A 26,903-nucleotide genomic window follows, 5' to 3' on the forward strand; every position below is an offset into this window, starting at 1 on the left:
TGCGATATACATTTATATAGACACACATGCTCCTTGACACTCACACGCGCACTGCAATCCCTTAGCCGACGTGCCCAAGCCCCAGATCCTCGAAGACACCGACGTGATCCTCAAGGTCACCGGCTCCACCGTCTGCGGCTCCGACCTGCACCTCTACCACGGCGCCGTGATGCAGATGGCCGACGGCGACATCCTGGGCCACGAGTTCATCGGCGTCGTCGAGCTCGTCGGCCGCGCCGTCCACAAGGTCCAGGTCGGCAAGCGCTACGTCGCCTCGTTCCAGATCGCCTGCGGCAACTGCTTCTTCTGCAAGCAGGGCCTGTCGTCGCAGTGCGAGAAGACCAACGCCAACGCGACCATGAACCGACTGTACGGTGGCCGGACGGCGGGCATCTTTGGCTACTCGCACCTCACGGGCGGCTTCGCCGGCGGGCAGGCCGAGTACGTCCGCGTGCCGCTGGGCGACGTGAACCTGCTCGAGATTCCGGATGACGTCTCGGACGAGAAGGGTGAGTTTTTAAACTGACCTTGCAGCTCCCACGTAGACAGCAAACTAACTCGCTTGCTCAGCCCTCTATCTCTCCGACGTCCTCTGCACCTCGTACCACGCCGTCAAGGACACTGCCGTCTACCCCAACGACCAGGTGGCCATCTTTGGCGCCGGCCCCATCGGCCAGATGGCCGGCGTCTTCGCCCTCGGCGAGGGAGCCTCCAAGATCATCTTCATCGACACGGAGCCGCGGCTCACCTTTATCAAGCAGCGCTTCCCCGCCGAGCACGCCTCCAAGCTCGTCCTGGTCGACTACAAGAAGCTCTCGCACGGCGTCACCTCCCAGGACACGGTCGTCAGCAAGCTCAAGGAGCTAACCGACCGCCGCGGCCCAGACGTCGCCATCGAGTGCGCGGCGGGCGAGTACGCCAAGGGCTGGATGCACTGGCTGGAGATGACAATTGGCGCTGAGACGGACACGAGCGAGATTCTGAACGAGATGATTGAGGGCGTGCGCAACTATGGACGCTGCGGCGTCACTGGTGTTTATGTTGCATACGTACGTATTCTTCACACATGCATCTTCCCCTCTTTGTACATGACCATGTCTTGTTTGCTTTGTTTGCTGACACGGTGAGACTAGACCAACCACTTCAACATTGGCTCCCTCATGCAGCGTGGCATCCGCCTCATCGGAAACGGCCAGGCACCGGTGCACAAGTACTGGAGAGAGCTGCTCGCCAAGGTCCAAAAGGGCGAGCTCAATCCCTTGCAGATGGTCTCTCACAGGGTCCGTCTGGAGGACCTGGACAAGGTGTACAAGAAGTTTGACTTGAAGGAGGATGGCATGCAAAAGGTGTTTGTCGAGACCAAGTTTTCCAAGTCCAAGGATCCTGAGTCTCCTGAGTTGACGAGGTATTAAATGACGGGTTGGTGGTGGGGGTCTGTTTTACGATTTGATGAGGAGCATGGACGGCTGAAGGAGTTGGGGAGTCGTCGACAAGGTGTTTGCAGGTTTGATGAGGGAATGAGATACGCATGTTCTAACGAGTTGAGAAACATTGTATTTATATCAAGAATGTAACATTACCACCAAGTGTGGCTTGTATTATCACTTCATTTCGTACCTTGTCTGCTTGCCATCATTTACTTAACCACAAGTGCTCTCGCTTGTTCCATCTGCCGTTTGACTATTCTCTCCTTGTATCTCACCTGCGGCTCTCACAAGCAAACCCATGCTTACATCCAACCTTGAGCCATGATTGGTCACTCAATGCCCATGCATATGCACCTTGTCACAAGGGCACAAACAAACCTAGAAGGAATAGTCACAATGAAAATAAAACAACAGGCAGCGATGGCCCCGTTGCACGCAGCAGCACTTGAGCTACCTAAGGCGTCGATGAACCGACGCTCACTCTCGACAACGCTTGTCTCGCTATTTCCCGACTCCCTCGCTGATTCTCATCAACCGCAATGAATCAGCTTGAGGTCGTCAACTCGGATGAGCTAGAGGCGGCGCTTCGGGAGAGAGAGGGGTGGCAGGGCAAGTGGCCTGCTGTTCGTGTCATTGACTTTTGTGACGGGATAATTGGTGAGTCTTGAATTCCCTGGGGAATCTCTACATCTTGTACTTTAGCTTAAAACTGACTTGATACCTCTTAGTAGAAGATTATGCTTTTGACTTTGCTATCGACCTGGAGACATTCTTGGTATAAGCCCACTCTCCTGTTCTCCGGAGTCCCAATGCTGACACAGCGCGTAGAAGGCGAAACCCCAAGCACAGTTACGACTCATGTAAGTTCTCTTGTTGTATCTCATGTCATGATAACTGCTAAGAGAAGCAAAAAAGCCTGCTGGAAACTCGCCAAGTCACGCCCAGCAGCAAAGCTCCCTGGCAAGGCGAAGTCCTCTCCGCCGCCGTCAACCCATCCATGCTCAGATGTCTCCGCGAACACGCCGGTCTGTTCAACACCTTTATCGAGGCGACTTGCGGCATTGGACACTGGTATTCTGCGAAACATGTGTGTTACGAGGATAACCTGTCGAGTAACGAGAAGCTGGAAGGGCCCAGGAAATTCAGTATGGACGGCTTCCACCACCTTTGGTTTACACAAGGAGGATTTTTCTTTTTTTAAAAAAGAGACTTCTCAGGAAGATTCTGACATCAAAGTGCAGATATCTTCTACGAGTACATCCCCCAGGAAAAGAAACACTCGTGCACGCAAATGTCAACAGACTTCGAAAGGACGACGTACTTTTTCCTTGATCTTCCCTCGTCGGTGCTCGCCCGATTCATGAGAGGCGTTGCCGAGGACGGCACACTCTCGATACGATTCTTTTATCTGGATACTTTGATCGCGGACGAGGCGATGAGGACGTGGCAGAAGGACATTGCCCTGAAGCGCACGGCGCTGAAATCACTTGTGAGAATCTGCATATTGTTATTCACATATACACCCAAAACTACTGATATAAAGGCTTTATAGGATCAAACACTTGAACACTCAAAAGTCAACAATCAGTCCATCCATGAATTACACGCCCTCGCGCGAGAATGGCATATCCTGGCCCGCAATCTCTCCGACTACGCCGCCCTCCTCGACTTCTTCAAGAGTGCCTCTTCAAGGTACTACACAACGTCCAGCACCTGCCGGGGCCCAACGACGCAGAACAGGGCCATGCTCAACGCAAGTCTCGAGTATTTCGTTTCGAGCTGCCAGTCTCTCACCTACTTGATTTCCGACTACAGTGGTCGGACCAAGACCCGGATTGACTTGGTGAGCAAAGTAAACGGTATTCAGACTGAATTTGATAAGTTGACGGAGAGAAACAGCTATACCATCTCGCCAACCAGGCAGAGAGTCAATCAACCCGAGAGCTCGCCGAGCTGGCGCGGCAAGATAGCGCTGCGATGCTCACCATTGCGGCCGTCACTCTGTTATTTCTGCCGGGGACATTCATTGCAGTGAGGCCTCCTTTCTTCGCATACATCGACATGCACCTGTTAACAACCAAACTGACGAGATTCTCTGCATACAGTCTATATTGAGTACCACAATCTTCAACTTTGCGGACGGAGAGATGCAGGTCTACAGGAAATGGTGGGTATTCCCCGTCACCGTAGTGCCGTTTACCATCCTTGTGTTTGTCCTCTGGTTTGCGTGGCTTGGTCAAAAGCGTGGAAGACAAGGAGCATAGATAGTGCACTAGATACATCGCCGGTCGAAAGCTGGTGGGATGAAGGAATTCATGCTCTTTGCTACTTCTTTCTTGAACTCTGAGTTCATGATGGACCAAGCGTCCGCTGCAATCTACGCAGCCATGTCCCCTGTCTCCTGATATTCAACGGAGGCACAACGGAGGGCTGGTCGATGGTTTCATCTGAAGACTCAATGCCGGTATCGCCCGTCAATCGCTGTCGCCTTCCTCTGGCAGCCAGTCTTCCTCGTCTCTATATGGACGACCTTCTTTCTCGTGTTCGTCAGGTCGAACTGAAGGAGCAAGCATTCCAGCTTCTCCCGGTGACAGGGCGTGTGTAAGGGAGCGGTTAATCCAAGTACCAACGTCAGGGGACCGTGGACCACGCTTTTCAGTCATTGGCGAAGAAGCTTGATTTTCTGGTCATGATCACAGAGGCGGTAGTTCCAGGCCCGTGCAGCTTACCCTTCATATCAAGCCATTCCATCATTTCCTCGCTATTGTCGTTATCATGGGGCCGTAGTTGCGCTTGTGCGGCACCGATGCCCTCCCGTGGCTCGCTTCCGCTGGTTTGTGGCCCAGCTAGTCCCATAAACATTATCAGCGACTGCCAGTCATAGTTCGAGATCCGTACAACTTACAGACTGTATCAAGCCACTGCAGCCTCTCATTGCTAATCTCATCAGAACTCGGTAGGTTCACTTGCTGAACAATGCGCGCCACGCAGTCGTCCAAGTGCTCATAGAATTTCTGAACGTTAGTAAAGACCCCATTGCAGATGCTGCATATGCCAGTGGTATCAGGGCCGTAGGCGAGGGTCTTTGGCACGATAAGGCCAGAAGCCCCCGCTCGGCGTCCATCAAGGGGAGTCTGCTCAACACCGTGAACGGCTGATAAGTGCTTCTTGAAAGCGTCCAAACGGTCAAACGACTTCTCGGGTCCGGAGCCAGACCCACCACAGAAGCCACAAAGCATGATGCCCTTGTGGTGTGTGACGAGATGGCGGTGCTTCAGATACCTACGAGCAAATCCCTTGGTGTGATATTGGCATGTTGTAAAAGGGCACTTCTCAGGTCGCTCCATCTGGTGGGTAATCATATGCGCCTTGAGGTCCTTGACAGTCTTTCCACACCCGGGAAATGTGCACGTGTGCTTCTCGGTCTCGGAAATGGCGGACTCCTCTACTACGCCAAATGGGTTGCGAAAGGGGTTTACAGACTTTGCTGATTCTCTTGAGGGCGTTCCAATCTCAAATCTCGCCGTTGTGTTGACTGGCGAAGGGATCCATGGGTAGCCGGCTTCTTCGGCTCCTTTTGACGCAGCGTTATCCGAAAGCGAAGGGAAAGACGTTGGAAAATTAGCAAATTCGTCGAATTGCAAATGGCCAACCCTCTTGAGGCAGGGACACGAGTCTCCTTCGGCATCAGCCGTCTTGTATGAAGGTGTTCCTGCATCATGCAGAGGCCAAGTAGAAGTCTCTGGCTCGTGGTTGGCCGCTCGCGACACGTCCACCTGGTGTGTCTCATCATCAGAAACCAGGAATAAGGGTGACTCTTCCTCTTGTCCCGGCCAATTTCTGATGAAAGCATCCCACGAAGCATCCTCGGAGTCTGGCTCCTCCGCGGCCTTTTGCAATCCTTCCGCCTGGTGCGCCTTACCACCAGGCCCCGTTTCGAAACATGAACTGGGTGAGTCTATACTCGAATGCTCCAGCTGCAACGGCAGATTCGACATTGGGCGGCCTGGCTCGGCGCCCTCAGCGTCCGAGCCATTGGACAGGTTGGCCGACTTTTGGTCGGGAGCGTACCAGCAGTAACGGTCACCCTGCAGGCACCACGAGCAGGTGAAGAGGCGATCGCAGTGAAGCTTTCGTCTGCGACACTCGGTGCAGGACTTGACTGGCCTGGGCCTCTTAACACTGCGGGTTGAAGTAGTACCAGTTCCCCCTTGCTCGGGCAGATGAACGGGGTATGAATTCAGCGTCTTTAAGCCTTCTGATGATGGTGTCGCTGCGATGCCAAAAGCTTCGTGGGATTCGGGCCCGCTAGCTTTTCGATTCAAAAGCCTCGAGCCCGCTGATGCTGATGCTGTTGCCGTATCCAGAGTTCGGTTCTCCATTTCATTGAAAAAACTCCGTGTCGTTCTGGCTACGTCGGATGCTGTCGGTGACGACTCCCGCGGGAATAATCCTGACTCGTCAGGAGGTGTTTCCTGGAGCCATTTTCCCATGCGAGCCGGATTTTGAACTTCTACAAACCCGACATTATACATATCCGTGGTCATTGGAATTCGTTCAGGAGACGAAGGTGACAGCTCATGCTGCTGATGATATGTTTCGGACTCAACGGCTTCCGTTAAGGGCTCATCCTTTCCGGCTCCGAGCTCGAAATCCGCCCCGGGGCCAGAGGAAACAGGTTCCATGATGCTTCCATCCAAGATCTCGAGCAATTTGATATCGTAGGTGACCTGGCAATTAGACGGAACACCCGGCAGACCCTGCAAATCTGCCAGGTGGGCAGGGATGGTCAGACGGCGTTCGCCGCCAATAGCCATGCCCATTATACCAACGTCCCAGCCAGGAGGGACCTCGCCGAAGACTCTGACAGGATAAGGCGTGCCGACTACCACATCAGCAGAGCTCTCGTTTTCCCAGGCTGCTATTATTTCAGATTAGCCCCTGTAGAGCGAAGTGTAACAAACCAGCCTTACCATCGAACCCCTCTCCATTCTGGAGTCTTGCAACGCGATTAACACGAACAGCGTCGCCTAGTCTAACAGCGCGCCCTTGACCGGTTATGCGATCAGTAATTGTTACACCCTCAGCAATCTGAGCGCCCTCTGTGTTTCCCATATCATCGTCGACAAAGCTATCCTTCATGGTGGTCGTATGAGCCCCTCTCCCTGGACTATCCATGTTGGTTCTGGTCGATTTGCCCAACTCATCCGGTAGCTGTTCGGTTGTTTTATGTTCGTAAGACGTGTCATTGATGTGGTTTGCAATTTGGCTTGGAAGCGCATCACCATCACCATCACCATCATTGGCAAACTCAAAGCTGACTCCGTCGATGATGTGAACTGTTGTCAGAGCCACACGGGTTGCAGCCATTATCGCCCTAGATATGGAGAATTCTTTGGATGTATCTTCCTCATAGAGGAAATCTCCAGATTCAATGAGCTCGTTGAGAAATTCGTCATCCTCAACCGCGAGGTTATCGTACTGCCTTGGAATAAATTCCAGGTTGATGTCTGTGTCTGGGACTGGCATATCGTCCGCCGTGATGTCATCGCCGAGCCTCTCGTCAAAGTCCCTATCGCCCTTGGCACTTCTGTCATCGCTCGCATCCTTCATGGTGACATCTTCTTCGGAGGTGATGTGTGAGAGTCTTCCCAGATCCGTCCCGTCAGAGGCGCTGTTTCCCCCATCAATATCGACGGAATCACTTCTGGCGTCATCATCCACGTCCCCGTCATTATCATGCAAAGCTGCTGCAAAGCGTAGTGTCAGAAGCATCAGCCCCTGTAGATGAACAGCAACATGCCGGCTTACTGCCATCGAACGGCCTTTGCTGCGTTGCTTTCTATGACCAGAGCCCATGTCATCCGAATCGGAGGACATATCCGACAAGTCGGAGCCTGAGTTGTGGGGATTAGGATGCGCCATCTCAAGAGTCTTCCTGGCACTTTTGCTGGCCTTTTGCTTCGTCTGTCCCTTCCGGCGCTTAGGGAACACTGCCTGGCCAAAGTTTCCTTGTTCTTCCACTGAAAAACAGCACAAAAGGCAATCCTTGGAAGCTCTCGGTTGCTCTGTCTTGCTCTGTCGGGAAATGGCCTGAAGCTGTGCGTGTGTAAAATCACTGCCATGTGACTCTTCCAGATGCAAGTACAGGGCCTGTGGGCTCGTGTAAGTGCCCGAGCCGGATTCACAGATGGTGCACGCCCAGCTGGAGGTCAAGTAAGTGCGCTGGTACCACCGCCAGTCATGGAGTTCCATGTGTCTGTACCACTCATCAAACGTGGCATAGGCTGGGTGAGCATCTGGACATGCTTCCGAAAGACAAATGTAAGGTTTCAGGTCTCGGTCTATATGACGGCTGAGAATCTATCAGCACAAGTCTCTATTCTATGCCAGAGCGTATGAGTTCTCAGTCCTCCCTTTCTTCGTATAAGGCCCTCAGGTATACGGCTACCACACAAAGACCCCCTGTATAGTCATATAACTAAGGCCAGCATGCCTCGCGCCGTTATCAAGGGGGGACATACCGCCAATCGCTTTCCGAAAGCGTCTTCTTGATGAGTGGCTCCGAACACCACTGGCAGGTGATAACAGTGCTGCCATCTGTCGTAGCGGGTATGCGGGGATAGTTGCCTTGGTTTACTTGAAGTGATGATGTCTTGTGAAACTTGGTCGACGCTTCGTCAGGCGGCCTGAGACGACTCTTGATCTGCTCAAGGTTGACGCTGGACAAATCTGATTGTGAGAGGATAGGAGGCGGACGTGAAAGTTTCTGTAAAGCTCTATTCTTGAATGCCATCCTCGGTTGTAAGGAAGGGCCGTGGGGTGGCATCTCGTCATTGGGGACTTCATGGATAGGAGACAGTCCAATATGAAGTTCACGGCGAGTCTGGAGGTTTTGGTGACGAGAGTCGAGAAATAGCATCCTTGCATATCTGTCCGTCATTGACCTGCTGAGATGGTCTTTGAGAGACTGGTGAGCACCGGGGTATAAGGCCTGCACGGCGTTTGCACATAGATGTGCAAATGAGCTTAGATCCAGGCCTGCAGCGAATCGCTTCGCTCGGGTATCGAGCTTGCCACGACCTGACTGGCGGATGGTAACGCCCAAACGATTCAGTCGGGTGAGAGTGTCGTCGATCGTTTTCAGATCCGCCGTCTGTATTTGAGAACCCCCGGACTGCAATCCCTGTAAATCCATCATACTTGCATCGTGTTCCCCCTGACTAGGCGGTTCAACCGTACATTGCTGCAGGCTGCGGCGCAGAATGTCCAGGAGCCTAGCAACAAGATCTCGAAGGTCCGGGAGATTTCGAAGTCTCGTATCCAGGCATTGGCTCTTCCGAGCAAAGACGCCGAGATGCGCCGTCCATATCGCAAACCGCTGCTGGAACTCGCCGCAGAGTCCCACAATCGCATCTGAGGACGTTGTTTTCCGTAAGGTGTCTTGCAGGTGGTCAAAGAGGGCTTCGCACTCGTAAGCCAGGTTGTAGAGGAGATCTTCGCCCTCGAAGGTGTCCGCCATAGTAAGGCCTGACTGTTCCTTAATCGAAGTTTATGTCACGCATCCAACAATTACTGAGGTTGTGTTTGGGAGTCAGATACTATGTGAGTTGCCTGGTATATCGAGCAATGTCCATGTAGGAAAGCGGGGAATATACATGTAGTGAGGCTGCGGCCTTCATTCAGGCTCCTGCGAGGAGATGAAAGCCGACATTAGACAAAGAACCCGATAAGCTCCGTGAAACACCTCTTCAATGAGAGAATGGGGTTCAAGATGCGGAGAATAACGCGCTTCAGCCGATTTGAGGCGAAGGAGGAGATATTCTGTAGCTGGTCGAGATTGGAGGTTGACGAAATGCAGGAAGGTACGGAATCCATGTGATCCCGATCACGGCATGCATGTATCTACCTAGTATTTCGCACCTCTGGTAGGGATGTCATCGACTTGTGACTTGTCATCCCCGCCATCCAACTGCTGAGCCTCATCTCCGCATCTAACGCAGCTCAGACCTTTGGCCGCAGCCTTCCAAATGCCTCCATCCGGGTCTGTGTAAGTCACAGACGCATCATCATCGACGTCGACATGCCGTATCTCCTTCAGTCAAATGAATGGCGCCTCATTCAGGGCTTGGGACGTCTGCTGGACAAGAGGAAAGCAGCACATCAAGTGCAATCCAGGTCCTCTGGCTCGCTCAACCACGGCAAACGCGTGCATCCTGAAGCCGAGTTTTTCGAAATCGAGCTTCGCCGCACTTTCAGAGTCCAAGAGTTCCCTCATAACCTTGACCCAGAAGCATTCGCGCAATGCGAGGCCACGCTGAGGAGTCTCTGTTCGCTGCTGGACCAACTTGCATGGCCTCAGAGCGCCCATGGCCAGACAGGAGGACATTCGTATTCCCGTTTACGAGCATTGAGTGGATTGCTAGAGTCGACGTCTGGGGCCTTTGACCTGACCAATGGTCCCAACAAAACCCTGTTCAGACTTCCCAGCGATTCTGCCGAGCTTGACAGGTGTCTGCAGATTGTCACGGAATGCAACGACACCCTTGATAGGTTAAAAGCACCTGCTCCTCAAGAGACGATAATTCAGCCGCGCCAACGGCAGCAAAACAAGCGGATGTGGAAGAAGGCCAGAATACGAAATCGAGCCTCATTCGTCCTTGGAGCTTTATTCGAGCATTTCAGGTGTGGAATGTCACATGAAGTGCTGTTGAAACTCATTGAGGATCCCGACGAGGAATCGATGTTGCCGAGTTTGCAGCTTATGCTCTCGTCCTGTCCAGATCTAGACTCCTGGCAGGAAGTGCGATGCAATTCTCTTGATCTGTAAGTCCATCAACTCACAATTTTTCCCGGTCATTGCCCACATTGCTTGTCAACTTACCCGACTTTCAGAGGCGAAAATTCTCTCGAGTGCATTTCCAATATATGCACAGACCTCCGACAAAACACTGGTCAAGGAAAAGCCCTGATGCTGCTTATCGAGAAATACGGGCTATTCGGCGCCTGGGCAGACCCGGCCTCCTTCGAGACAGGCCTGTCGTCTAAAGAGTCTCTGGAACAACTCATCGGCAAGGGAGCGTTTAAACCTCATGACCTCCAAGCATTGATGCACGGGGCGTCCCAGCACAAATTCAGCACTAAAGATAAGCGTGCGCTTGCTGTTAAGCTCGGATTCTGCCTCATGGACTTCTTCGACGCCGACATCACCTCGAGGAGGATCTATTTCTGGAATGTCTCGAGATCAGGCCCCAAGAAAGAGTTTCCATACCTCTCGTTTGACTCAAAACCCACAGCGACTGCAGACCCGTATAACTTTCGATTGGGCCACCCTGCACTGCTATCATTCGCAAAACTCTTGTTGGAAATCGATTTCGGACAAGCCATCGAGCTGGCTGTCAGCCCTGACAGTAACCGGAACCAGGCCACTTGGGCCACGCTCGTGAGCTTAGTGGACCGCCTTGAGGAGGAAAGAGGCGACTCGTATCTCCAAGCCATTAGGGGATGTCTTCATGTTCATCGCAGGATAGCGGAGAGACTGAGGTCTCGCGATCTGGATGAGAAAGAGGCAGAGCTGAGAATACGAAAAACGCTCTACAAGGAAGTTGTTCGCAAACTCGAGCTTGGTCTCGCAGAGTCCGTCCCTAGGCCAACCCACAAGCGCCAACGATCAGAGTCGCCCACACCGTCTTATCCGGAGGACGAGGCTCAAAATGTTTGTTCTTTGAAATCGGCCACACGGCCCTCGGAGCCTCAGCGACTGATAGCTAAACACAAGAGACGGCGTACCCCGGAGCAAAAGAACTGGTCATCACATGTTGTGTCGGAGCTGGTTACCAGAGAACACGAGGTCCCAACTGACTGCACCGTCTCGGGAAGCGAGGCCTCTATGAAAGGCTCCCAGCCCAGGTCTCGGAAAGATTTTGAAATCGCTCTCATATGCGCTTTGCGGGTTGAATTCGATGCTGTGGAAGCTCTCTTTGACGAATACTACGAACCCGAACCCGATTTCTCATATGGAAAAGCGCCAGGTGACCCTAACGCCTATACTACTGGAAGGATGTGCGGCAACGACGTTGTGCTGGCCTTTATGCCGGGCATGGGCAAAGTGAACTCTGCAAGCGTGGCGGCGGGATTCCGAGCCAGCTTTCCCGGCATCAGGCTTGGTATCGTTGTGGGCATCTGCGGAGGCGTGCCGCTTGGGAGAGATGACGAGAAAGAAATCCTACTCGGTGATGTAGTCATCAGTACGGCAGTGGTGCAGCTTGACTTGGGCCGGCAATATGCGAATAAGGCTGTGAGGAAAGATACCCTACAAGACAACCTCGGCCGGCCAAATCCAGAGATTCGCGCATTCTTGGTAAAGCTCTCGGGATCAAGGGGTCGCACAAAGCTTCGAGCCAAGACCTTGGTATATCTTGAAGAGCTTTGTGAGAAAGACGTCTTTCACAAGTGTTCATATCCGGGTGCAGAAAACGACAAGCTATATCGGGCTACCTACCGCCATAAACACCATGACCCAGATGCCCCTTGCATCTGTGCCAAGTGCCATGGCCGGTATGACGATGTTTGTGCCGTCGCACTAGAGGCTTCCTGCGAGGAACTAGGTTGTCACGATAGTGAGTTGGTACATCGTGCCCGCATCGAGAAGGCGAGGCTTGTTGCACACGACCGTTATCCATTCTATGGGCCAGGCCTTTGCGAAACGCAGAAACCAGTGATCCATTTCGGCGTCGTTGTATCTGGGGACTCGGTCATGAAGTCGGGATACCACCGCGATGAGATTGCATCCCGCGAGAAAGCCATTGCGTTTGAGATGGAGGGGGCTGGTGTATGGGACAGCTTTCCTACGGTTGTGATTAAGAGCGTGTGCGACTATGCGGACAGCCACAAGAACAAGAGGTGGCAGAGATATGCTGCTGCAACCGCGGCTGCTTGTATGAAGGCTTTCTTGGGGGAATGGAGGCAAGCTCGCTGATCTGTAGATGACGAGATAGAAGGTGATATGGAAAGGTTATCATCCCGAGATGCTTACAGTACATGTCAAGAGCTGACGAGACACGTAAGAGCAATGCGACCTCAACAGAGACAGCAGCTGTGGGTAAGAAGGGTAATTTCAAGAACCAGCGACTTGAGACAGGCTTGGACCAAGCTTGATGATTTGTGCCGTGTCTGGAAATGGAGTTTGTTGGGCTAAACCTCCACTGCAGGGTAATGTCTGGTGGTCTATCCTTTGTTTCTGGCTGACAGGGAGCGATGTACTCTTACTATCGTAACGTCGAAACGGTAGCAATCACACAACGAAAGCCTCTATCAGGCTTCATTCCGCACAAGATCTCGAGTCTACATCGGACTGTAAACCCGATGTCATGTCCCATCATTGACCCATGAATTCATCGGCCGTGCTCGTCTGCACAGCAACCCACAGATCGCAGGTGGTTCAGCGCACGAGCAGCTCAATCGGGGACTTTAATCTGTGCAAGGCCGATTTGTCAAACGAAAGGAATGGGAGTGGATCTCGAGAGTTTTTGAAGCTCCGCTGGCCCACGTGGAGGGAGATGAGGCAGAGCTGAGGGCTGTTGGGGCTGGACGGTTGCTGGTCGAGGAAGTACGCAGGGTATGCTTGTCTTGTGGCCTGAGATCGGGGAGGGTGTGAATTGATGGGTTACGCTGCTTGATATTCTTGATTGAAGCTGATTGCTGGTAGTTTCGATGTTAATGTAGGTTGAGTCTTGAGGGGCTCATCAAATGTTGTTGGACAGCATTGCCAGTTCGATCTTGAGGCTAATTACATGGTTGGAGATAAAGGGATCGACGCTTCTACCGGTAGCAACAGCCCATGGCAACGTCAACCCATCTCGACATAATGCCTTCAAGGTTCAACTGAACCCATGAAAGAATCGCCCTTGCAGATGTGATCGGTACTTCGTTCAGAGTAGGGAACATCATGCGGGCTTCGCAAGCTTTCAACCCCTGGCGACGCCATCCATAGCTGATCCCTGTCTTTGCCAAAATTTTCCCTTCTTCTCTTTTCTCTGCACTTGTTTTCTTGGCCTGCTGCGTGCGTGCATGCGTGCTGCGGAGTACTTGAACTGGGAGCGAAATTGGCACTGCTGATCGCCCGGGGAGGAGACGAAGACGAAGAGCCTTGTTTCAAGTGCGGACGGCGATACAAAGGTACATGTATCTGGCGAGACTCGTTTCTGTCTGTTGAGAGGAGCAGTCATTCAGGAACCGTTGGTACTTCCTACACGTATCTCAGACGAGGCAATGGACAGGGAGCAGCATAATCGTACTTGTATGTTTCATAAGACGAAGCTCGAAGATGGTACCCGATGGTGGAGTCATCTCGAGGTGACCCCAATACGACAGACATGCGGGCGAAAGTCCACCGGCCATTGACGTAAACCATCAGCCTCCGTGGCCCGCAAAAGTCCGCTGAAGATTGTTTGACGCACCCGAGATGCAGTGCATTAGCAGCATCAGTGCCTCTGTGCTACAGCTGCATCCGCGACAGCTCACCTGAGGAGGTGGCACCTGTTGATCGAGCTGCTCTGTCGCTCAGGCACAGCAAGCGGTCCAAGAGGCCGAAAAAGGCAACGAACTCTCGGGAGCACCCCTTTCGCTTCTCCATCCGGCCCGGCCAATGAGAGCGCCGTGCCTGCGCCTAGCCCGCCGCTAGAGAGCTTCAGGACCTGCCTAATGCCGCCAGCTAGCGGCGGTTCAGCGCTATCGAGCGCTATAACAGGCCCCGCCGGTCCCTTATTCATGCTCTGGAGGCGCTAAAGCTCCAGGCGTGAAGTGAAAACACCGGGAGGGATGGGACGACGGAGACAAAACACCATCACCGCAACTTCAGGCTTATCCAGCCATCTGGTTTCTTTTACAGATCCCTACCAAAGTCTTACGTGCAGCATCCACTCGCTTGTACGCCCTTTTGTGTCTCTCGTTTCTTCCTGCCTCTCCTCCCTCCATCTACCGTCTCTCCCTCTCTGATACACGCAATCAATCGCCCTTCGTCGTGCAATCGATCGTCTCGCTCCCTTCAATCGTTGGCGCTAGACCAGCATCTTGTCTCGCATCCTCGCTTGCAGCTCCACCTCTACGCCAACCCCCTCCCTCAACCAATCTTGCTAATATCCCACGCCCCAGCTAGTTGCCTCTGGCCTGGTCGGGCTCAGGTCGCTTCGGTTCGCGGATCTCGTGTTTCCCCAAGCAGCAGCTCGCCGTTTCTCGCCTAGGCCTCGAGTTCCTCATTCTCTCGCTCACGCACACTCTTTTTTCCTTTCCTTTCTCTCCTTCGTCCGCAGGCCACTCTTTGTCCGTGCATCTTCTCACCAAGCTTGCCCACCGGGTCGCTTCTCCCAGCGTCGACTCGCGTCTGGCCTTGGAAGCTGTCTGGGCGCGACGAGGAAAGGAAATAATAATTTCAAGGTGAAGGGGGAAGAAGAGAGGCAGAGGAGCCAAGTTTCGCCAGGCTCGAGGCGGTCGGAGCACGACGGAGCGACCTGGACCAGCAGCCGATCCCGCCAACACTCGAAATCGCTGCTCGACACACCGGCCTTCTGTCACCCCTTCCTGGGCGTCAACCTTTCACCATTAGGCCTTTCCTTCTTTACTATTCAATTCTTTTCTCCATTGTTTTCTCTCATTCATACCTTCGACTTTGAACGGCGGCTTCCCTTTCGGTTCCTGGGTTCTATTTATCGGCTTTATTTTCATCTTCGCTTCTCGCATCCCAGTTGTTGCTCTTCTCCCGCCACGGCTTCAATCGACATTGCGTTAATCTAATCTTGCTCGACTCTGCACGACATTCGTTCGATCGCGCGCTGTTAGGAATCTTAGCTGGCGTCCCTCTTTGAGCTCTTTTTGGATACGACAGTCGTTTTTGTTCTCAGCCTGCGTTTATAGCATCTGGTCCCAGCAGCAGCGCCTCCCGACATATCGTCTGTTCCTCCCGTTCCGATACTGCATCGACGCCGCGACTCCCTCGACTCATCCTCGCTTTCAGCTCCGTGTGCTGAATTTGCGGCTTCTTGCATTTCCTCGAGGCACATCTCCTGGTTTTCTGCGTGCTTGGGTTCTGGTGGCTGTTGGGCATTGCTTGGCCACCGCTAGTTCGTCGCTCGCCAAAATGACCCATGAGACAAGCCCGACCAGGGCTCGTGGCCACAATGGGCATTCGCTGCCGAGACAGTCGACACAATGGGCGCTGAGGAATGCATCAATAGCCATGCTGTCACTACTCGCCGGCACCGCTGCTGCACAGAACGGCTGCATTTCTCTCAAGGGCTCGACAACATGCCCGGCCTTCCAGGCTGCTTCAATATCAACCAACCAGTCACTAATCGATACTTTGTGAGCTCGCTTCCATTCTTTGCGGCGAGATCGAGCAAGTCACTAATGGCCGTGTCACAGCTCATTCTTACAATATGTCTCTGATCGAGAGTCATTCGACAATGAACTGTCAAGTTTTGTCAAGACCAGCTATCTCAAAGACAAGTAGGCCGCCCCTCCAGGTACAGCTCCCCTGTCCCATCGTGTGCTCATCTGTATTTCTCTCCAGATTCCAGTCAACGTTTGGCTGCCACGACGTCAACTTCACAAGCCCCAGCGACATGTACGCACGCTACACCACAACCGTCATTTGCAACTCGATTGTCCAGATGTCTGCGGCAGGCTGCGGCGTATCTTCACAAAACTCGCAGCCCCTCTGTGCCGAAACCTGCGCCGAGTATGCCCAGAGCGAAGCGTACATCACCGCCGACACGGCCCTCTGCGCGGATCCGAGCACCGACCTGAACAAGCTGATACGAGCCGATTTCACCGTCTGCGCCCTCCCCGAGCAGGCCCTCTCCGGCGACTGCGTCAACGGCGTGGACAATGAGCCGGACAACTGTGGATTTGGCAACAGCACCATTGGCCTCTGCTCGTACTGCGGCGCCGGCGGCATCAACTCCACGGATACGTGTTGCTACAGCGCCAACGCGGAGTCACGGTGCAAAGGGGTGAAGCTGCCCGATATTACCGCCACCTTGACCTTTACCGCGCCCACTGCCACTTCTACTCCGACAACTTCGCCAGCCGCAGCTACCAGCAGTAGCGGCCATCACCTCAGTGGCGGTGCCATTGCTGGCATCGTGATTGGATCGCTCGCCGGTGTTGTCATCCTGGCTGCGCTCTTGTTCTTCTGCATTCGATTGCTGAGGCGCCGACCCAGCAGCGCGCAAGGCAGCATCTTTAACCAGCCTTCTCCGGCCCGCAAAGGACCGCCCATGAGCCAGGGCAGCGCGGCGCCTCCTCCCCGAGGCTACGAGGTTCTTCCTGGTGGCCGCATAGCGCGCATGTCTGCGTTGGAGGGACACTCGGGCGACTCCCCTTCGCGCCACGGCAGCTCTCCATCGGGCCGCGCGGTTCCCTACGCCCCCAAGGCTTCCGATCGAATGTCCTCATCCGAGTTTGGCGACACGCCTGAGCCCGAGACTCCCTACGCCACCCTTCGAGGCCCGCCGATGACGTCGAGGAGACAGGGCTCTCTGTCGAGCAACTCCATGCTGGGAAGCGACGTGGGCAGCCCCGTTGGATTCTCGTCTCCCAACGGCCTGGCGAGCCAGCAGTCTGAGCAACTGCCCTTCTTCAAGGACTACTACTCACAGGACGATATCCATCCCGGAGACAAGGTTGCCGTATTGTGGGCTTATCAGCCAAGGGCCCCGGATGAGTTTGCGCTTGAGCGAGGAGACATGCTCAAGGTCGTGGGCATCTGGGACGACGGCTGGGCGACGGGTCTCATGGTCGATCAGCGAGCGGACGAGTGGGAGGCGCGGAGACAAGCACAGAGAGATAGCGGCGTGTCGAGTTCGTCGGCCCCCAGGGACCACTCGCCACAGGGCTACGGCGACCTCAAGGCGTTCCCCCTGGTGTGCGTCTGCCTCCCGGAGCACTGGAAGAAGACGATTGACGGAGATGGTTCGACGGATACTGGAGCCAGTGGTATCCACGGGACACCTGTCTGATCAATATCAGCCGTCTTTTAATGACATGAATATGCCCCACGTTCCTCCTGATTATACACGACAGGATATACAAAGCCCGTCGACAGATGTTGCATCATTATACGTATGAGCCTATTGAGGTCATCTTGCAGATGCATCCATCCCCATTGACGAAGTACATGAGATGCGATTCCATCATGCCCCAGCTGGGGGTGGAGATTGCGCGTTTTGATACATTGCAGACGTTTATTTTACAATACCCATTTGAGGAGCGACGAAGTGGACGCTTTGGCGGCACGAAGAATGAGAGCAGGCAGTTAGCTTAATCTAGTCTTATATATTTCTTTTGGCCAGATTCCGGAGGCGTTGACGCACCTGTGGGCTATATTTGAGTGTGCACGGAGTTCTGTGGTGAAGGCCAAGGTTGCATGGCATCACAGTGAGGTGACTTGAGAGCTTACTTTGCCTGCGAGGTTGTTGTGCTGGCAAAATGGCCTTTACTGTAGCTGGACATGTGAGGCGGCAGCTGTGAGTGGTGACTGTATACGGCGGTTGTGTACCTTGTTCTTTTCACGTTGCGACGTTGCGACGGGCTGAATTGCTCTGGAATGGAAGGGATTATCTGTACAATACTACTGAATGGCTCATGACATAGCTCGATTAATGGCGAGTGCGGTTGAACGCGTTTTTGTTTCGCTTGATGAATCTCCAGCTCTGCAATGCAAGCCATTCCAGCTATGTAGTGAAGCTCTAATCTTATCAGTCAAACAAGGCGGAGGAGGGGCCATTCCACATATTATTCTGCCACTCGCAGCTCGCAACCTAAAACACCCAAATTCGTTTCATCCCCCACTTCATCAACGGGGCTTCAACAAGCCTTCACTTGACCTTGAATTCTCCCTCTACATATATTTTCGCTTCCCTCTTCGTCTCCCAAGGCAACTCCTCACACCAAATCTTATACTTTATTTCGTTGCCATCGTCTACCCCAGGGCATCTCAAGACACCCCCCTGTTTGGCAATCTTCTGCCGGCGCAATGGCAGACCTCAAGGCCAGGGCCGAGGCGGCGGTGCCCAGGTTCAAGCTCCTCAAGGTCCTCAACCAAGGTACCTATACCCTACACACTCTCTCCCTCGCTCTCTCTCCCTCTCATCATCCTTCCCCTACAAACAACACCTTCGTTCTTCGTCAGATCTACCCTGAAAACGCACACGAGATGCTAAACCCCCACCAGACCAAGCAGGCCGCCGCATCGCCCTCCACGGCACAATCGACGACGCCCCCGCCGTCATGGTCGTCGAGCGCGCCACCATCCCCTCCTCGGAAGCCTACCTCGCTGCCTTGCCCTCGTCCCTCGCGCGGATCCGGAATCTCGGCGCAAACGACATTTACGCGTGGAGCATGGCCAGGACGGGATCCCTCGAGAACGAGGTCAAGCCTGATGCTGCTGCTGCTGCTGCCGCGGACAGTAACGAGCACGACAACGGCGTCGACTTCTTTGCCGACTTGAAAATCAACCTCATCTACCCGTGCACGGAGGCGCACGTCAAAAAGTACAGCAAACAGGGCGTGCGGTACGTCACCGAGACGCCAGAAATCTACAGAAATCACATCCGGCCCTTTATGCAGCTCAAGCGGGAGCAGGGGCGGCTCAACTGGGTCTACAACATCATCGAGGGTAGGACCGAGGTGGAAGATGTGATATTCAGGACTAAGCTGGGCGAGGCCGGCGACGAGGGCTTCCTGCTGCTGCCGGACCTCAACTGGGACCGCAAGACGCTCGAGGCGCTGCATTTGCTGGCGATCGTCGAGCGGCGGGACATTTGGTCGCTGCGCGACCTCAAGAAGAAGCACATTCCATGGCTGCAGCACATCAAGGCCAAGGTCGTCGGCGCCACCACCGAGACGTACCCGGGCATCGAGGAGAACCAGCTCAAGCTCTATGTTCACTACCAGCCGACCTATTACCACTTCCACATACACATTGTTCATGTCGCGCTCGAGGCCGGCGCCACGCAGGCGGTTGGCAAGGCCGTCGGCCTCGACAGCATCATAGAGACGTTGAAGGTGATGGGGGGAGACGACGAGGCGGGCATGGACGCGCTGTCGATGAGCTACACGTTGGGCGAGGCGAGCGAGTTGTGGACGGACGTTTACGAGCCGCTTCTTAAGACGAACCCTGGTACAGCTTCTGGATAGCAAGGACGAGGTCGTTGACGCCGGGGCCGTGCGGGCAGTCCTTCCATTCGCCGCCGTCGCGAATGCAGTAGATTTCGTTGTTGAGGCGGATCGTGCAGCTGATGGTCACGTTGGCCTAGAAGAACTGGTTAGACGTGTTTTGTTTTCAGCATCGAAAACGCGTGAGAGACATACATCGGCAGACCGCTGGACGCTGTTGCGCAGCAGCTCGAGGCCGTGGGCTGTGTCGTCGCGGGCGGCGCACTCGTTGAGCTTGTTGAAGTCGATGGCGTGCTCGAGGGCGCAGTCCTCGATGAGGGTGCGCTCGGGGATGTGGGTGTAGTCCTTGGTCAGGCACATGATGAAGCCGAGGTTGATCTTGGGGTCGGGATACAGCTCGCGGGCGCAGAGCTCGATGATGTTGCCGATGCACTCCGAGGGGCCGTGCTTGCAGTCGACGCCGCCATTGGCAGTGGGCCTGCGTCGGGGTCAGCATGGCTATAAACCGAGGATGGTTCGGATGGAGATGGCGCGCGAGGAGGGTTGACATACTTGCCAATGTAAGAGAGCCTAAAGTCGACCTTGTCGTGGACCTGCTGCATGACGGGCAGGATCAAGGTGCGAAGAGCGTCCTAGACTTGAGCATTAGAGGGAAACGAACAATAGAAGGTCTCGTCAAGTCGTTGCATACCCTGGTGTCGGGGCATTTGCTGATGATGTGCGCCTCGAGCGGGACGAGGCCGTTGGGGCCGGTTTCGTCGCCAGTCGGGACGACGAGGTCGGAAGCCTCGCGGGGCAGGAAGGGCACGGCGGCGGTGTTGACATAGAGCTGATAGATGAGGACGATGAGGGTGAGCATGAACAGCAGATCGCGGGCGCGGATGCGGCGGGGAGAGGCCATGGTGCTGGGTTGAGGCTGGGGGCGATGCTTTTCGTCCATGACGAGGGAGGTTCAGATGGCGGTGATGGCTGGAGTAGTTGTTATTGATAGAGCTGAGCAGCGAGAAGCGCTGATGATGCGCGAGATTTAAAGTGTTATGGTCGTCTAGTATGGGACAAGATGAGATGGGATATCCAAGATTTGATAAAGATGATGATGATGATGATGATGATGATGAGAAGAAGAAGCTCGGATGGAATGTTGGAGGAGCTGCGGGTTGTTGAAGCTCTCGCGAGGCAGCGGAACGCGAAAGATGAAGATTGGACGGCCGGGCCATAGCGTCATGGGGAGGAGCGGTTGCGTTGGTGGAGAGGCGGCGCTAGGCTGGATGGGGGATGGGCTGGGGACGCTTGGGGGAACTCGGGTACCGAAGTAGCGACGTACCGAGGATGAGGATTCGACAGTTAGCGATGCTGGACAGCCTTTGATGTATGGGCTATATTCAGCTATATTTGAAGGGATTTAACATGTTATAAATCCTCATATCAGGCATTTGAACTGGGATATCAGAATCAAAGTATGTAGAGATACGCTGCTCTCACTCTTACAGCCTAAAGCCCACCCTATGACGGCGCTGTGCCTGAGCCCCAATCGCCACGCATCGAGTCCACTAAAAATAACCTGAAAGAAAGCACTGCTAGCTATCCGAGTGCCCTCTGGCCAGCTTCACCACGAATCCGTCTGCATCTGCATCTGCATCTGCTCCATCAAGACCTCGCTCGCTCGCATCCGATCTTTGTCATCCTTGCCATCCATCCATCTCCCTCCCGTCCTACCTATTCAGGGAGGTGGCCGTCTGCCTCCCATTCCCGTCGACTACCTTATCCTCCTATTCTACTGGTTGCACTCCCAAAACTCGCGCTTCAAGCCAAGGACGCATTATTCTCTCACTCATCACTTGCTCTATCATCGTCTCTTCATACGGTGTTTTGTTTGCTTTTTGCGCTCTTCGTAAAGGGGGAATATCATGAGATACACGAACCGTCGATAGCAGCCTCACAGTCTTTTCAGCGTTTTCTTTAAAGCATCACATGCAGTTTCCCATGGCTTCTCCCGATATCCACCGGTTCCTGGAGCCGCTGAGCATCGACGTCGACAGGGTGTATGAGCTCTCGCGGGGGTTTCTGGCGAATTTCAGGGATCTGGCGGCGAATTCGAGGGATCAGTTTCTGCCTACGCCGATATCAGAGTCTATCCTGAGGCCGATTGTCGAGCAAGGGGGGCGGTGAGTCTGCTGTTTCTTTATCAATGTGCTGTTGAGGACTTATTGGAAGGAAACGGTTTTCATGGGTTGGTGAGTGAGTAGCGTGCTAATGAGTGCTTTCATACAGACATCTAGCAATAGACATGTAAGGCAGTCATCCTCACCAGAAGACCCCTGAACCTCATACACTAACCTGGTACCTGTGCTTCAGAGGAGGCACAAACCTCCGAGTCGGCTTCATCGAGCTGCACGGCAACGACCCAGATCCCTCATCACGCGTGCGGCGACCCCTGGAAAAGTCATGGCCAATCGACAACCACCTCAAAAACGACAACGCAAACAGCCTCTTCCTGTGGATCGGGCGATGCATCGCCGACGTCGTGGCCGAGGGCTGCCGAACCCTCGGCGTGCCCAACGACCGGCCGCTCCCCCTAGGCGTCACCTTCAGCTTCCCCATGGAGCAGCGATCCGTCTCCCACGCCCTGCTGATGGACATGGGCAAGGGCTTCGCGCTGCCGTCGGGCATCGACCTCGGCGCCCACATCGAGCAGGGCTACGCAGAGTCCCGGGGGGCTGAGCTGCCGCCCGTCAACGTCACCGCCATTGCCAACGATGCCGTGTCGACGCTGGTGGCGGGCATTTTTAGCTACGGCGGCACGGAGCATCACCGCGCGGCCATGGCGCTGATTCTGGGGACGGGGTCGAATGCTACGGTGCCCCTGAAGCTGGACCTGCTGCACCCTAGCAAGCGGCCGCAGACGGTGAGCCTGGTGCCGGGCGAGGACGTGGCCGATGCAAAGATCGCGGTCAACACCGAGTGGAGCATCAACGGCACGCTGCCGCCCATGGTGGAGGCGAATCTGGTCACGAAATGGGATGAAGCCTTGTCTTTGCAGAACGAGAGGCCTGGATTCCAGCCCTTGGAGTACATGACGGCAGGGCGGTACCTGGGCGAGCTGGCTCGCATCATGCTGGTGGATTACCTGGTTACGGAGTCCCGGGTGCCCGTCGAGATGTTGCCGCGGAGATTGCTGGACAAGGAGAGCCTGACGACGACGTTTCTGAGCCACTACAAGCCGCTGGAGCCGCCGTCGGCGCTGCTGGAGAAGCTGAGACGGCAGATTCCCGAAGACGCCGTGTCCGGCTTTGCGTGGACGGAGGAGCTGGCGGCGGCGCTGTACCACATTGCAAAGGCCATCGAGGTCCGGGCGGCAGGCATCATCGCAGCCGCCATTGTTGCCCTGCTTACCCTCGCGGACGAGTTGCCCGAGAGCCTGGAAGGAGCAGATGCGGATACGGAGTCTCCCGTTCGCGAGCTCGGCGTGGGCTACACCGGCGGCTGCATAGTTCACTTTCAGGATTATCTGGCCGACTGCCAGCGCTTTCTGGACCAGCTGCTGGCGCGCAGATTTGGCGAGGACGGCCGGTTGCGCGTGGTTTTGAAGCCTTGCCATGATGGGGGCGTTACGGGGGCGGGGATCCTGGTTGTTGCGGAGGCGTTGTCGAGGAAGAGTTGAGCGCGAGCGAGCAAAATAAGCGTGGTGCTCTAGTCACTGTTCTTTATCTGACGCCTTAATGTTGGAAAGCTACAGCGTAGATGTTTAGATAGATTTTCTAGAGAGCTAGAAATGGCTTGTTATGATGGGGGGATAGATGCTGGATAGATTGCGTGGAGCGAATCCGGGTTGATGTCTTTGAGGAGACTGAGGTTGCTGATATACATAGATTTGCGCGTCCATATGTCTGTACCGGGCTTGTCCGGTGCTATCTATATACCGTCATGTGTCTCAAAAGATGGGACTACTATAGGAATTTCACAGGAGATTCCGTATTCGACGAGTGACCCATGGTTCAATGCCACTCCAAGCAATGACTCAAAGGAAAAGACAACTTGTGTAGCCTGTTGCACCATCCGAGATACAGAGCACATCACCACCGTCTTCTCTAATCGTGCTATTCCCACAGTCACCACGTTAATGCACCCTCAAGTATAAACCGTGACATAAATCAGATGAGTCATATACGCCTCACAAAAGGGAATACGCAATCCATCAAGAAAAATTTAGAATAAAAAAGCGAACGAGGTACTATGTATCGTGGAGGTCAGATTCTAATGCAAGGGGTACCACAGCCGAGACGTTCAAGCAAGCAATCTATTCCCCCATGCCGTCCTCGATATCATAATATCCCCCCCCCCCCCCCTTCGTGGAGGCAAATAGTAAGCTCACGTCCTTTGCCAACGACGTAAATGGCTTGCTTTTTCAAATCTGATGGGCTTACCTACCTATTCATCATCCCCTCCGTGTAATGTATTACCTGACATCAGCCGCAGAAAGAAAAGAAAAAAGGTTTACATTCCCATCTCGTCAACCCTTGAGCTGAAGATGGAGCTGAATCACAGCATGTAACCTCAACACTCCATTCCAAATCGATCCTTCATCTTCCCCAATTTGTCTCTCTAGAGCCTTCTATTTATGTTTCGTTTCCCTCCTGCAAGAGAATTAAGCGTCATCTGCAGCGGAACCTCCCGTCCCGCAATCTTCGGGTACAAGATCCGCGGTTTCTCTGCGTGGCCCCCCCTTGCAGCACTTGGTGCTTTTTCCCATGCTCCAGCTCTCTTATACACTTTGTTTCTTCATCGTCCTAAAACGTCGTCTTTCTTACTTGCTTTCTCATCCCTTTCTTTCTTTGGCATTGGGAGAATCTGCGTGGCGCTCATTTTCTGGTTGTTCGAAGAATTGGAGGTGTCTTGAGCAACTGTCCTGAGCAATGTCTCCCCGGACGACGCAGCCGGGACCCCCGTTCCGGCCGGATCTGGAGTCGGAGGGCATGACCCGTGGAGATGACCATGGCGAAGACGGCAACTCAACGCCACAGCAGTCGTATCAAAGCAACATCAACAGCAGCAACCCCAAAATCAACATCGCCAACGACCCAGAGGCTCACACTCCCTCCCCCACCGAAACATCCCCCCTCCTCCATCAAGCCTCATCCCCATCCTCCTCACCACCGCCCACACCAGAGCCCTACCTCCTCCTCTCCTCCACCCGCCCAGCCCGCTTCCGCCTCATCTTCAGCCAAATCCTCACCGCCCAGTTCCTCGCCTCCTTCGACGGCACCCTCCTCGCCTCCTCCCACCCGGTCATCACCTCCCACTTCGCCGCCGCCAACGCCGCCTCCTGGCTCTCCACCGCCTTCCTCCTCACCACCACCGCCTCCCAGCCGCTCCTCGGCCGGCTCTCCGACGCCGTCGGCCGGAAACCCTTGTTCGTCGCCAGCCTGCTCGTGTTTGCCGCCGCGACGGCGTGGTGCGCGCTCGCGGGGAGCATCGGGAGCTTTGTTGCTGCGAGGGCGGTTTGCGGGATTGGGGCTGGGGGGGCCATGACGTTGGGGGCTATCTTGACGAGTGATTTGGTGCCGATTGAGTATGTTTTTTTCTTTTTCTTTTTTCTCCTTCTCTCTTTGTTTGCTTTGCTTCTTCCCTCTTCCTTCTGGTGTTGGCGTCTCGGTATTTATGATTCTCCCCCCTCCCCCCTCCCCCCTTTTTTCTTACCACCCCCTATCCACCGAGTCCCCCCAACGCACACCAACAACCAATCCTCAAAACACTGACATCTTGACACAGACGCCGCGGCAACTACCAATCCTACGTAAACGTAACCTTTGGCGCCGGCTCCGCCCTCGGCGCGGCCCTCGGCGGCGCCATGGCGGACACCCTAGGCTGGCGCGGCGAGTTCGCCGTCCAAGTCGCCCCCATCCTGCTCTGCGCGGCCGTCGCCTTCTTGGTGATTCCGGATGACATTGGGTTAGGGGGGAAGCCGAGGAGGAGGGTGTGGGATGCGCTGGGGGAGTTTGACTTTTGGGGGTCGGTTGTGTTGACGGTGGCGACGACGAGTGCTATCCTCGGACTGGTGAGTTTTCTTCTGCTTTTCATGAGGAGGGTTGTGAAGAAGGGAGGCTGATGGTTGTGATTGTTTGTGGGTTTGAAGAACTTTGGTGGAAACATATACCCGTGTAAGTCGAACCCCACCCCCCCCCCCTTTTTCCCAACATCAACCGCTCTTCCTAACGCCCACAGGGTCCCACCCCTTCGTCATAACCACCCTCTCCATCTCAGCAATATCCTTCCCAACATTCCTCTACATCGAATCCCTCGTCCCCATGCCCATCATGCCCCTCCACCTCATCCGCACCACCCCCCGCGCAAACCTCCTCCTCTCGAATTTCATCGCCGCCATCCTCTCCAACTCCATCCTCTTCAACATGTAAGCCTTCCCTCCCCCCCCCCCCTTCTTCCCCCTCTATCCACCACCCATCAGTCTCACCAAGTAAACGCAGCCCCCTCTACTTCCAAGCCGTCCTCCTCTCAAGCGCAACCTCCTCCGGCCTCCGGCTCGCCCTCCCTTCAATCATCGCCTCCCTCACCGGCGCATCCACCGGCTTCGCCATAACATACACCCGCCGCCTCAAATGGCCCGTCGTCGCCGGAACGTCATTCTACCTCATCGGGTGCATCGTCCTCGCGCTTCTCCACCGCGGCATGTCCCCCCTCATGTACCTCCTCGTCCTCATCCCCCAATCCATCGGCCAAGGGTTCCAATTCCCGGGGACCTTCATGGCCATCCTCGCGTCGTCTTCGCAAGCCGAACAAGCAGTCGTCACCAGCACGCTCATTCTATGGCGGTGCGTGGGGCTCGTGTTGGGCGTGGCGATGAGCAGTCTTGTCGTGCAGAATGCGCTGGTGCATTACCTTGATGTTTTTGTGCGGGGGGCGGACAAGGAGGATGTTGTGAGGAGGGTGAGGGCGTCGGTGGAGGCCGTGGCCGAGTTGGAGGAGCCGTACAGGGAGATGGTTGTCAGGAGCTATGAGGCGGCGCTGAGGCTGACGTTTGTGCTTTGCGCGGTGCTGGCGGCGGTTGCGGTCGTGGTTGTCTTGCCGATGAGGTTGCCGCGTTTGGGGGCGGCGAGGCGCAAGTTGTGAGCATCTTGAAAAGGGGGGTGACGACAACTGAAGACCAACATAGAATGCATAAAGATGTGGATTGCATGGTTGAGTCGGTGAAATGGCGAGCCTAGATCTTGCTTGCTATTGTTAGAAAACGCAGATAGAATGCAACTGTCTTGATAGTCTGTTTGTACTTGAACCGCCCTGATGCCT

General features: G+C 54.7%; 9 protein-coding genes across 9 annotated transcripts in view; 7 read left to right on the top strand and 2 right to left on the bottom strand.

The window, feature by feature from the left end:
• The window catches only part of CCMA1212_004378 (uncharacterized protein), a gene marked incomplete at both ends in the record, with an annotated part of 1,635 nt that extends 223 nt beyond the window's left edge, over positions 1 to 1,412 (top strand). Inside the window, 3 exons of the mRNA XM_073701685.1 lie at positions 66 to 509; positions 571 to 1,049; positions 1,134 to 1,412. Coding sequence (XP_073559696.1) covers positions 66 to 509; positions 571 to 1,049; positions 1,134 to 1,412 — 1,202 coding nt within the window. The remainder of the gene's footprint in view (positions 1 to 65; positions 510 to 570; positions 1,050 to 1,133) is intronic.
• Positions 1,413 to 1,966: 554 nt separating this feature from the next.
• Positions 1,967 to 3,691, top strand: CCMA1212_004379 (uncharacterized protein; the record flags this gene model as incomplete). The annotated part of the gene is made up of 8 exons (XM_073701686.1): positions 1,967 to 2,084; positions 2,156 to 2,202; positions 2,256 to 2,287; positions 2,343 to 2,572; positions 2,669 to 2,916; positions 2,980 to 3,270; positions 3,327 to 3,458; positions 3,533 to 3,691. The coding sequence occupies 8 exons, from the start codon at positions 1,967 to 1,969 to the stop codon at positions 3,689 to 3,691; spliced, it is 1,257 nt and encodes a 418-aa protein (XP_073559697.1).
• Positions 3,692 to 4,082: 391 nt separating this feature from the next.
• On the bottom strand, positions 4,083 to 9,049 carry CCMA1212_004380 (FK506-binding protein 4; the record flags this gene model as incomplete). Its single annotated transcript, XM_073701687.1, has 5 exons — positions 7,952 to 9,049; positions 6,910 to 7,782; positions 6,401 to 6,744; positions 4,333 to 6,345; positions 4,083 to 4,273 (listed from the first exon to the last, which is right to left on the bottom strand). The coding sequence occupies exons 1-5, from the start codon at positions 8,947 to 8,949 to the stop codon at positions 4,083 to 4,085; spliced, it is 4,419 nt and encodes a 1,472-aa protein (XP_073559900.1). The 5' UTR covers positions 8,950 to 9,049.
• Positions 9,050 to 9,510: 461 nt separating this feature from the next.
• CCMA1212_004381 (uncharacterized protein) lies at positions 9,511 to 12,405 on the top strand (the record flags this gene model as incomplete). Its single annotated transcript, XM_073701688.1, has 2 exons — positions 9,511 to 10,253; positions 10,323 to 12,405. 2 exons carry the CDS (start codon positions 9,511 to 9,513, stop codon positions 12,403 to 12,405), a joined length of 2,826 nt encoding a protein of 941 aa, XP_073559617.1.
• Positions 12,406 to 13,922: 1,517 nt separating this feature from the next.
• On the top strand, positions 13,923 to 14,213 carry CCMA1212_004382 (uncharacterized protein; the record flags this gene model as incomplete). The annotated part of the gene is made up of 1 exon (XM_073701689.1): positions 13,923 to 14,213. A coding segment is annotated over one exon (291 nt), but the record flags the coding sequence as incomplete, so codon positions are not given.
• A 1,348-nt stretch (positions 14,214 to 15,561) lies between these two features.
• On the top strand, positions 15,562 to 17,443 carry CCMA1212_004383 (uncharacterized protein; the record flags this gene model as incomplete). Its single annotated transcript, XM_073701690.1, has 3 exons — positions 15,562 to 15,785; positions 15,846 to 15,929; positions 15,994 to 17,443. 3 exons carry the CDS (start codon positions 15,562 to 15,564, stop codon positions 17,441 to 17,443), a joined length of 1,758 nt encoding a protein of 585 aa, XP_073559899.1.
• Positions 17,444 to 18,459: 1,016 nt separating this feature from the next.
• CCMA1212_004384 (m7GpppX diphosphatase) lies at positions 18,460 to 19,622 on the top strand (the record flags this gene model as incomplete). Its single annotated transcript, XM_073701691.1, has 2 exons — positions 18,460 to 18,529; positions 18,658 to 19,622. The coding sequence occupies 2 exons, from the start codon at positions 18,460 to 18,462 to the stop codon at positions 19,620 to 19,622; spliced, it is 1,035 nt and encodes a 344-aa protein (XP_073559621.1).
• CCMA1212_004385 (uncharacterized protein) lies at positions 18,618 to 20,541 on the bottom strand (the record flags this gene model as incomplete). The annotated part of the gene is made up of 5 exons (XM_073701692.1): positions 18,618 to 19,537; positions 19,602 to 19,737; positions 19,797 to 20,079; positions 20,154 to 20,233; positions 20,293 to 20,541. The coding sequence occupies 5 exons, from the start codon at positions 20,539 to 20,541 to the stop codon at positions 18,618 to 18,620; spliced, it is 1,668 nt and encodes a 555-aa protein (XP_073559620.1).
• A 1,031-nt stretch (positions 20,542 to 21,572) lies between these two features.
• CCMA1212_004386 (uncharacterized protein) lies at positions 21,573 to 26,726 on the top strand (the record flags this gene model as incomplete). Its single annotated transcript, XM_073701693.1, has 8 exons — positions 21,573 to 21,730; positions 21,900 to 23,257; positions 23,645 to 23,709; positions 24,536 to 25,170; positions 25,371 to 25,656; positions 25,735 to 25,759; positions 25,824 to 26,010; positions 26,084 to 26,726. 8 exons carry the CDS (start codon positions 21,573 to 21,575, stop codon positions 26,724 to 26,726), a joined length of 3,357 nt encoding a protein of 1,118 aa, XP_073559619.1.
• Positions 26,727 to 26,903: the final 177 nt, after the last annotated feature.

The sequence above is a fragment of the Trichoderma ghanense genome, assembly GCF_004382785.1.
Source record: "Trichoderma ghanense strain CCMA-1212 chromosome Unknown scaffold_4, whole genome shotgun sequence".
NCBI lineage: Eukaryota > Fungi > Ascomycota > Sordariomycetes > Hypocreales > Hypocreaceae > Trichoderma > Trichoderma ghanense.